Raw genomic sequence first — 11,301 nt, forward strand, 5'->3', positions numbered from 1 at the left:
AACTTGGTTGCTCCCATTTCGCATTTTTATTTGTGGCAACAGCGGTTTGAGATGTCTATTCAGCCATATCAACTTGAACCTGAGTATTCAAGCGATGAAATGGAAGAGCCAGGTAGCAATTCAGAGGACGAGGAGGATGAGATCGGCAATTTCGAATCGCCTCGTGGAGAAAGGCCGCGGACAAACACTTCTTGGTGCCTATGTGATCAATGTGCACTTATGCCGACTGACAAGGAGTGTGTGTGTTGTAAAGAACTCGCGTTTTTGTCGAAGACAGTGGAAGGTTGGTTTCAATTTTGATCTTTTGATACCATTAGTCTCGGTTTGTTTTCATGAGAATATCGTTGTTCATAGATAATTTGTTAAATTCTTGAATATTTGTTGGTTGTAATCCCATGTGCTGATCAATGTGCAGATCCCTTCATTTCAAGATCACTTGTGATGTTAACATTTCCTGTCTTCTCAGGATTGTCCTGTATTACTGAACATGAAAGTTTTAATGCTGTTTGCTTAAACAGAGATGTGTTATGGACAGCTTTAGTTAGTCTACATGACCTCGAAAGTGCTGGGCTTCCTGACCGGGAACATGTGCCCAACAGGTAATGACCCAAATATGTACATGTATGTAGCTCAGCCGATTCTATTAAACCTACATGTACCTGAGCTGCTTATATATCAAGCATTAATTCCAAGGGAACAATAAAAGTAATATATATGTACATATTTTGAAGCACCACAGTATGTGTTAGCCGCACTTATACTTCCTCAGGGCTGGGTGTCAATAACGAATTCCAACGAGTCAATTCCCACTATTTCTACCAAATCATTATTACTTTTCTATCAGTTTGTCGGGTCATGTAGGTGACCTTGTCGGGTTTTTGACCTGAGACCCCTCGCTTATCTGGAACACAACTGTCGCTTTGCTGCAACTTTTGGTGGTGTGAAATGTGACTATGTCACTTAAATCCGTGAATTTAAAGTTTAAAATTTAGAGTAATCTTGGCAATTGCACTTGGTACGATGTAAAGACTAACTGACATACCTCATTTTACTTGTTCTTGACTCTGTCAACATTTGTTAAGTGTTTGCAGAGTTCTTGATCTTTTGGTTATCACCAAGTGTGAGTTCCCCCATGGAAATTTAAGCTTGCTGTTACACATGACTGCTCATTTTACAAAGAAAACAGTGATTCCTCTAGGCTGAGCACTATGATTTTAAAATGTAAATTATTCTTCTTCTCCCCATTTTTTAATTTTACTTATCTCTAATTGAAGGGGTGAGTGGAATTAAGTGACTTTTGGAAAATGTTGAGGCAGCTAGGATTAAAATACCTACAGGCACTTGTTACAGTTTACTCTTGTCTTCATTATTGTCTTTAAAGAACTAATAATAACTACTACTTCTTTTGAAAGAAAAACTGAAACCAGAGTAAACTGTGAAAATTGCAGGTAGGTATTTCAATCCTAACTGCATCAAAATTTTTCAAAAGTCACTAATTAGGGCTTTATTCCACTCATCCCTTCAATTAATGTCCAAAACATTAAAAAAAATCTTACCGGTACTCTGTAATGATAACTTGAAAAAATAAATGTTGTTGTGGCACTAGGTTTTATGCAACTTGCTCCATGTGACTCGTAACCCAGGAAGTTACCTATAAAGAAATTGTGCCATGGCCAATATTATTACTGCTTGGAATTGCTTTTCAGGTCATTCCATTATTCAGCCTACAGGCAGTTCACCTGGTGGGTCCATGGCCATCTAGGCAAGGCAATTCGCCGTGTAATCCCGTCATGTACAGTGAAGAAGATAAGGGGTGTTTTTCCATCTGAAGATGGCAGTTACACGGGGTATATCCCAGGAGACGATGACGACAGTGTCATGGACAGTGAACTTGAAAAAGCATGGAGAGATTTTTTAAATATTTAATAAGAACAGAACAAATTTTGGTGAAATATACTGGTACATTTATCTCAGTCCTTTGTCATGCTTTTTTATATTAAATTTCATAAAATATTAATACATAAAAGATAGGGTTAATAGCCTCAGGGCATGTGCATGAATGATAACACAGCATTGGATTTTGTGTTACCCTTGAGGGTTTATTTCAGTGATTTACACAAGAGGGGAGAGCTCCTAGTGATTTATCCTCTTAAATCAAAACAGCCTCATAGTTAATACATAATACATTATTTCAAGGAGGGCTGAAATTTGGTCTCTGTGCCTTAATGTTCTGGGAAGAAATGAAAGGGTGTTTCTCGAGAAGAGCTTGATCCAGAGACTTGTATGTGTGAAACCCAACTAACCATTTAAACAGTGAATAAAGATTATTTCTGACATCAGCTAATTAACCAGTAAAATTTTAGAGCAAGTGATCACTGCAATATACACGAAGTAGTCCTAATCACAGAGTTATTTATTTATTTGAAACGGGATAGCCGCTGCCTGGTGTCAATGATTTCCTTCCGGCTTGGCCTTTCTGCAGGAGCCATCACACCAGACCTGTCTTTGACCTTTGGTGCAGGCTTTGTTCCCGACGCTGCTAAATGAAATGCTGCCTGCAGCATATCATCCAGGTACTCATAACTCTTTTTCTCCAGAACTGGCTCTGCTCCAAACCGCTTGGACACTTTACTCCAGGAAATCTTAAATCTGGGTTCTCCCTGCAATTCTCCAGTTTGAATCAAAGCCTATTAGAATTTAATAAGTACATGTTTGTTACATGTAGGAAGTGAATAACAAAATGTTAATATTAAACCAACATTGGACATCTCTTCCTGAGTGGTTAACTTGGGATATAAGAATTTTTTCCCCTTGCGATATCAACCAGAGAAATTATGAGAATTAATAAAATGATCAACAGTAAAAAAAAAAAAAATTGGGTTTAACAGCTTTCCCTCCAGTTTTATAACAAATGTATGGAGACAAGGAAGGAGAATTTGCCTGTTGACATTTGGACTTAGAGTTGAAATATTGTGGAATCGTAAATAAGGTGTCATATATTTGCATTACCTGGGGTCTGTTAGAATTGAAGTTATGGTCAAGGGCTGCCAACATAGTACCAGCCTTCATAACATCATAAGTGAAGTGCGTCAGTTTGGGAAGATACTTTAGGTATAACGAATGGTACACCTCCAGGGCTGTGGTATGTACACATTCTACAAGGTGAACAATATCCTTGAGCAGGTGCTTGTCCTTCACAATGTTCAGTAGTGCAGTGTGGGCAGTGCTTCCAGGCTTGAGCCATTTCTCTCTTCGCTGTTCCTCAGTTGTGAGCCTTCCGTGTTCACACTTGTGGAAGTGCCTGTTTCCTGGCCACTCGTGTCTGTTGGTCACGTGATGAATGACTGACAACCACCTCTCTTTCAGCACCTCTGGATATTTGCCACAGCTTTCTGCAGACCACCACAGATGGTTGACAATGGATGGGATCCATGGTGCCAACTCTGAACAGCCTGATTTCTTTGATGCAGCAGACAATTTCTTGCTAACAGACTTAGCAATGTGCCATGGATCAAACTGGTGATCTATGTTGGGATGGTTGACCCTCAATTCCTTTTTAATCTGAGGATGTCGATCAGTGGATATCACACCCACTTTGATGCCATTTGCTTCAATATTTGACAATGTGTCCACAAAACCTTTCTTTTCCATGCAATTGGAATTTGCTACCTCTGAAACAACTACAACTTTGAAGTCCACAACCTTTTGACTCTCTACGTCAAGAAGCGTATAAGTACAGTACTTTGCACAATGGCCCGGTGAGTCGCAGCGGCCATCCCCAGCCAAAACGGCTTCAGTTTCCCGTGACTTTAAATCAGCAAAAATCTCTGCCTGTTGTTCTTTCCAAGTTGTTGTCACAACTGGAAATACATACTATTCTCGTAGATTATAGTATGTTCCCTGTCCAATGCACTTCAAGTTAATCAGCCTTGAAAATGACTGAAACTTGGAGAAGGGAATGCCACAGAAAAAAATTCCTGCAGATACCAGCAGATTTCCTGCCCCTTTAATGTCACACAAGGGAGGCTGTGACTGCCATTTGAAGTTGCAGTTCAGTTTCAATGTGAGTTGTGTGCCTTCATTCTGCACTTCTTCAATGCTTTCTGGAACAATGAATGCGCCACATCTTGGACAAAACCGCAACAGCTCCTTCAGGTTTTCTTCATAAATAAGGAACACACGCCGTTTTCCAAAGCTGCTTTCCACCATCTCCTCTTCAGATGAAGGAGCTTTACCTTGGGAGGCTGACTGGTCTCCGCTGGGCTCATACTCTGACTGGCTGGACTCCGTTTCCTGTGATATGATAACTTCCATTGGTTCATCATCAGCATTCTCATTAGGTTCAACCTCACTTAAGTCAGGAAACAAATCAAGTTGAGAACCCTGGGAGGCATTATAAGCATGCATTTCCTCCACTTCTTCAAGTAGGTCTTAATCTGGTGGAGTTTCTCCCACTTCTAATTGAGGTGCTTTCTTGTCACAATATGTGTGATCCACAAGATCAGTTTCGCAAACATCAAGCGGAAATTGACACTCTGCGTTGCAGGTTGTTGGGGAGTGAACTGTTGTTGGCATTTCACACTGTGTTGAATCGTCTACCATTGATACCAGAGTTGTTACAGATGGGCACTCTGTCTGTGTCCCCATATCGCACATGGTCTGGGAAATACTCTCTGACAACATCTCCGGCAAATCGTCGTCTTGCCCCTCTGCTAAAGCCAGTTGATTTTCATCCCGATAAGTTGAAGTACCTGGGTTGTCTTCCAGTAAGACAGCAAGAGTCTAAAGAGCAAATAGACAACAAAAGACTATTGTAAATAAACATCAATATAAATTTATATATTTTCCGAGCTCAATTTCTTGTGAAAAAACTTTGAATATTTTTCCCGAGAAAGTTTGAGCCGGGGAAGAGTTACATGTAAATTCTTCCGGGAATCTGGAGAATTTACCAGGAATCGCGTTAAAGTAAGCTTAACAAAATAATACAAACCTCGAGCTTTTGTCGCTTCTCTGCGTGTTTCACACTGGAAAGACGTACAGGGGCTGCGGGTCTGTGTGAAAATAACATTGAAACAGCATCTGGCTTGAGAGGATTCAACATACGGCTTGATCCAAGCACTCGCAATTCCATCAGATAAGACTCTTTGAAGCAATGTTGTTCGAAATGTTTGGAGCACAAACGAGGATCCTTCAGTAGAGATGTCCTCCCGATAGCATGAATCCACGCCGGGCGTAATTCTTTATCTCTTGGGAAAACGTGGAACCGAATTTTGGGATCGTTTTGTTTGTTTTTGGCCTCAACATTGCATTCAAAGGCCACGCAATGAGGCATTTTGATGTTGATATCTGCCGAGCAACCAAGTTACGTCACAAGCCCAGACTGCTTCACGCACCTATCAAGATGGCGGCCCGCGGGAAGTTCGAACCAGCGTGATGACCTTTTTTGGACGCCGAAAAAAATATATACGGGTGAGCAGACTACTTTTTTATGCAAAATATCTTCTTTTTAGCATATTTAGAGCATTTTCAGCTATATTTACTTTAAGAGTGGAGGATCCCTTTAAGGAATACGGTAAAATGTAAACTTGAGCTCACTAAATCTTTTAAAGGTGTTTGTTTCTAATTCTAAACAGTTTTTTCCAGGATGTCCTGTTCTGTACAGTACTGTGCAAAAAGAATGCAAACGAATTTCGCGCTTTTCGGCACTTTTCGCTACTTTTCGAAGAAATATAACAAAATTTCGGGCAAAACGCATTTTCATTCGAACTTTGTCGAAATTTCGAAATGCCTATTGTTTCAATCAAAGCGAAAATTTGCAAAGGCCGCGCGAATATTCGAGCGAAATTTCGTTGTAACAAAGCGAAATTTCGAGAGTGCTTATTGAAAGTTCGCAGCGAGCATTTGCCCTTTACAGTACATTTAACTTAACGTTAGAAAAAGGCCAGTCGAAGTCCTCATAAGTGACCAACCTGGGAATTTGTGAGGGTGGTCGCAACAAGAGCCGGTCGCTTATGTGAGCCGATTCTCCCAAGAAACTAAAATTTAAAACAATGGAGGGTGGTTGTTGCTTACCTAGAGAAGATAACGTTCGATAAAATTATTTAAGCGGGCAGATTAATCATGGTAAAGGAAGCGTTTTTACAATCCCTTTCTAATTCAGTCAATGCATGACATCTGGATTGCTTCTAAGAAACATGTCACGAAAATGTTGATTCCCCATGTGTTTTCGAATTCTGAATAACCAATATGTTAAGAGAAGTGTCTATTGCCAAATAACTCGAGTTTGGATTATTGCACAACCCTAAAACTTTGACACGCTCATGATTTATTACCTTCCTACAACATCTCAATTTCTTGACTTAATTTGTTTAATGGTTAGCGATTTTATTTTTTGTTTGCGTGGTACTTGCGTGACGTGAAAACCAAGAAGAATTGTTACGTTTGGTATGTTAAAATGGCTATGGCGATGATGTTATTTGTCGTGTTTACACTCAAGGTTGAGAGAAGAGTACTGTTGTTGATTCCACTCATTCATTAAAATGCAAAACGCTAACCAAAACCACGAAATTTCGTTTTAAGCCACGGCTACGTGAGCGATTTTTTCCTCACGACGGTGATGCGAATTTTTCAAATTTTGTCGCGTCGATTGCCAGTATGCGATGAAAATCGCAAGTGTAGCCACCCTTGAACTGCCGATTTTTTCCAACGACTTTTTCTCCTATCGCTGCCATTTCAAGGGTGGCTAAACTTGTAATTTTCATCGTGTGCTGGCGACATGACAAAATTTGAAAAAATTGCATCACCGGCGCGAGATAAAAATGGCTCGTGTAGCCGCGGCTTTAGGATAACGATATTTCAATTATTAAAGTTCTTGAATTTTCGTTTCAGTACGTACGAACTCCAACCGAAATTTTGTTAGATTTACGAAGTTTCATTTCAGTACGTACAAACTCCAACGAAATTTCATTGTTAGATTTGCGAATTTTCGTTTCAGTACGTACGAACTCCAACCGAAATTTCGTTGTTAGATTTGGGAATTTTCGTCCTGTCTTCGAATTTTCTTGTGGCTCAGCGAGATTTCTTCGAAAATTCGGCCAAAAAATCACACTTCTTGCCCCGAAATTTCGGCGAAATTTCGAGAGAACAACAAGCGAATTTCGTCGAAATTCGTTTGCATTCTTTTTGCACAGTACTGTATGTGGTGCAAAAAATATTACCAGTGTAACAAATGCTTTATTCTGTGGCTCATGTGGTGCTCGATACAGTACTGGTGGACCGAGCATGGCTTCTAATAGTTTGTCATTCGAAGAATTTATGACACAAAGAGCAAGTGGAGGAGACCAAACCTTTTTTACCTGTGCTGTGAAAAAGGCAGATAAAGTGAAACAAGTGGAGAGGAAACTGGATGGAAAAAATTTCGTGATGAACAAGTTCAGGTACATGCTCATTGAGTATTTATGGCTGTCATTTCAGAGATGTTATTTATTTAGGGAAGTCATGCAGGCAATGTCGAATACTGTTCAAAAAAATTTCAATTTTTCTGCAATGAATGTGTGTAGGTATAAAACCTTGTTTGTTGCTTTTTGGGGGGCTGTTTTCTTAACTCCATAAAAAGTAGTTCCACGAATTCAATAATTATTGTGACTTCATTTCTCAGATAAAAGTTGAATTGGCTAATAACAGTAATGGTGAGCTTAAGCAGAAAAGGGTTTCTTCCTTGCTTATAGATGCCAAGTGTAATATTTCAGATATTACCCTGAAACGAGTTGCCTTGGACAAACATCTGGCATTCAACAAAAAACTTCAGAGGGATCATGAATTTGTGTTATTATACCCAGACTTTCAGCAAGTGCAGTATATACCTGAAACAAGCCAGCCCTTTACTCTCCGATGTTACAAAGAATGTCTAGGAAAACCTTACCAGAGAATAACTGTGTATCTTTGTGATGAAGAAGATTTTACTGGTACATGTACATGTTTGCTAGCTGACAGAATAATTCTTTCTACAGTTATTATAGTGTGTTGTGGGAAACTTTAACCTGTTAGAAAGTAAAAGAATATAACTAGTTTGATAACTAAAAAGAACAGGAAAGTAGAAGTTGAAGAATATTCCATGTGCATGTAGTATGTAATGGGTGTGTGTGTTATAGTTCAAATTTATCATTGGGCTAAATTTTATTTTCCATTGTACTTGGCAGTGGTAGTGTATGATAATGAATTGAAACAATGGGAAATACAATTTAAATGAAGGATACAGTTGAACTACAACATGTATGTTTCTCAAGATTCACTAGCTGGCACAGGAAGTCTTGATAGAATTCTGCTAAAGCATGCCGCTCAAAGATCATGACACCGCCTATTAACCCTGGTTCTGGGAGAAACTTCTGAGTCAACCAGGTCAGTTCTGGTTTCAAAGCAAAATGAACTATTATAATTAATGCAGTCCTCTTCAAAAATGACAATGCAAATTCTCATTGCATTTTTTTTTGGATTCCATATCATTGTCAAGAGTAGCTGTTTCTGAAAGAGGTAAATGTTACATATATACTACCACAGGTAAAATGAAGGCAGTAAACATTGTTTTCACCAAAATGCAGGATAATTTCAACATTATACATAACATATGTTATTCCTTTTTTAAGCTGTCAACACTAGGTCATCAGACAGTGAAGACAATAGCCCCAAAGAAGATAACAAAGGCTCTTTAGACAAGGTATGACTTTATTAATACAGTGTAATTTAACATATTCCATTAAAAACCTTTTTTTGCAGGGGGGGGGACTATGTAAAGAATAACTAAAGCTGAGGTTGTCTCATTCTGACTTGTTTTCCTTTGAGAAGACTCTAGATTCCTCAAATGAAGTCACTTTCAATCCAAAGTGGTTAGATGATTGGACAGATCCAGATGAAGATAGGCTTCTTGAGCCAGTGTTTCTCACTGAGCAAACATCATCTTGTGGAAATGAGAAGTAAATACAATAGAGTATAATGGTGTTTTTAATCCCTAGGTACATAATATTGTAAACAATGTTTGGTGGGCTTACTAGGGCCCAATTGTTTGAAAGCCGATTAACACTAATCCACGATTAATAGTTAACCAAGATTTTCATTTCCCTCATTAAAGACGATGTTAAAGTATCATTTAAAGCTAATGGTAAAGAGTCTAGGGCAATAATAAGGGACAAAAATCTTTTTGACTAATCTTTTTGGATTAGTAAATAAACTTGACTTAACGTTCACATTAACCCAGGATAAGCTTAATTGATTGGGCTTTGAACAACTTGGCCCAGGAGAAAAAAATGCCAGATTGGGAAATATGATTCACAAGTTACACTGAATTCTTATGTCAAATAATAATTATTTTCAGTTGTGTAGGACTAACTGGCCGTGTGACTGTAGTACGTTAGCCTACACACAGTTCTTTCTAGCTTGGATTGTCAAACAGGCTCCAGGTGTACAGGCTTCAGAGTCGTTAGTGAAATACCAAGTTCATATAATCTTCCATTAATTACATTTACTGGTGGCTTTCTCTTTTACTAAATATGGCTGAATGTGTTTAACTTCAATTCTGCTTTTGAGCTGTTTTTTCTTTCTCTGTGCATTATTTCTAATTTTACTGTTGAGTGTAGCTGATATTCATTTCTTATCAACAGCAGTCCAGCCCAAAACCATGTGGACATAAACATGGTTGTTCAGGAAACGTGTTAAAAAAGTGCATAGGCTGAATGTGAAAAGGGATTTGATAGATATATTTAAAGACGAATCCGTTATGGGAGATGACCTTGAAGTTGTGGTCATTGACTTTCGAGGCAGACAAGAAATTAGCAAAGGTGTTGGAGTGCTGAGAGATATACTAAGTCTGTTTTGGAAAGAAGCATATGATTCTCTTTTCATTGGAGATCGAAAATGAACGAGTGCTCTTTGTAAGACATGACTATCAAAGAGAAGAATGGGCAGCTATTGGCAGAATATTGGTGAAAGGTTATCAAGGCTGTGGGTATTTCCCACTGCAAATGTCTCAAGCATTCTTTGGCTATCTCTTGTTTTGGGAATCTGCTGTCACTGGCCCAATGTTGATTCAATCATTTCAAAATTATGTTTCGGCTGATGAGAAAACTTTCATCATCAAATCTATTGCCGGTGAAATTGATTATAAGGGTGATGATGATACTGACCTTTTGGAAATGTTGAGCAACTATGATTGTCGTCGTAAGGTCAATTCAGAGAATATTGTCGCTGTTATTGAAGAAATTGCTCATAAAGAGTTAATTCAAAAGCCTCAATATATTGCAGACGGTTGGAAGTGCATAATAAGCCCTCTCGTACCAATCTTTGCTAACATGACGACTTTGACTGAGAAATGTGAATCTTTGCTTCCATCCATAAGCACAATTTTGAGTTGTCTTGAGGCAAATCCAGTCAATGATCCAGAAAGGGAAAGTCTCAAGTTTCTCAAAAAGTTTGTTAAAGGTCTAGACACCTCCCAAAAGTTATCAAACTTTGTGAGGTTCGTTAGTGGGTCTGAGCTAATGCTGTTTGCTGCAATTCAAATAGTGTTAACAGATTTATCAGGGTTGGGCCGCAGGCCAGTTGCACATACATGCAATACTGTTCTACAGTTACCATCAACTTATCAGTCCTTTCCAGAATTGAGATAGGAGTTTAGCACCATCCTCTCGTCGGATAATTGGGAGATGGACATAGTGTAACGAGCAGCATAAAATGATGAGTGAACTATGTTTACTTTCCGATAAATGTTTCATTAAGTTCCATTTTTACTATGGTCCTTTTGACTGTCACAAGTCATTTAATAGAAAGCTACTGCAGGCCAATGGTGGGACCAAATATTTCTTTAGTCATGGCTTGGATTATAGTGAAAACGTGACAAATTATCGTATCTTGCCTTTGAGCAGATACTGATCTTTATGATGAACATTTCCTTTTGTTAGAAGTGGAATAATAAACTCTAGTAGTTCCTTTTTCTATTTTTATTGGCATATATGTTTTAAATATCACTACGCCCTATGGACAAAAAATGGAACAGTGGTATATGTTTTCACAGTTTTGGCAATCTTTCGAACATGAAAATGTCATTTCCTCAGTCAGGGAAATCCAAAACTTAATGCTCACCAAAACCAACATAACCAAGCATCAATTTTCTTGACGGACACGAGTCAGAACAAGTGAGCATATCAAACGTTTTTATGTTTTTTAGCCTTTCATCCTCCTTTATTCCACTTTTATCCCTGAAACTGTACGTGTATCTGTTGCGTTTAATGGCTGATTAATTTGTAGTAAATT

General features: G+C 38.6%; 2 protein-coding genes and 1 pseudogene across 2 annotated transcripts; 2 read left to right on the forward strand and 1 right to left on the reverse strand.

Annotated features, from left to right (window-relative positions):
• Window positions 1-43: 43 nt before the first annotated feature.
• LOC138033247 (P2X purinoceptor 7-like) lies at window positions 44-1,971 on the forward strand. The gene is made up of 3 exons (XM_068881019.1): window positions 44-283; window positions 467-599; window positions 1,707-1,971. Exons 1-3 carry the CDS (start codon window positions 52-54, stop codon window positions 1,924-1,926), a joined length of 585 nt encoding a protein of 194 aa, XP_068737120.1. The 5' UTR covers window positions 44-51; the 3' UTR covers window positions 1,927-1,971.
• Window positions 1,972-4,431: 2,460 nt separating this feature from the next.
• LOC138031733 (uncharacterized) lies at window positions 4,432-5,332 on the reverse strand. The gene is made up of 2 exons (XM_068879359.1): window positions 4,991-5,332; window positions 4,432-4,782 (listed from the first exon to the last, which is right to left on the reverse strand). Exons 1-2 carry the CDS (start codon window positions 5,330-5,332, stop codon window positions 4,432-4,434), a joined length of 693 nt encoding a protein of 230 aa, XP_068735460.1.
• A 4,437-nt stretch (window positions 5,333-9,769) lies between these two features.
• On the forward strand, window positions 9,770-10,709 carry LOC138032656 (uncharacterized; annotated as a pseudogene).
• The last annotated feature ends 592 nt before the right edge of the window (window positions 10,710-11,301 follow it).

The sequence above is a fragment of the Montipora capricornis genome, chromosome 14, assembly GCF_036669925.1.
Source record: "Montipora capricornis isolate CH-2021 chromosome 14, ASM3666992v2, whole genome shotgun sequence".
Classification (NCBI taxonomy): Eukaryota; Metazoa; Cnidaria; class Anthozoa; order Scleractinia; family Acroporidae; genus Montipora; species Montipora capricornis.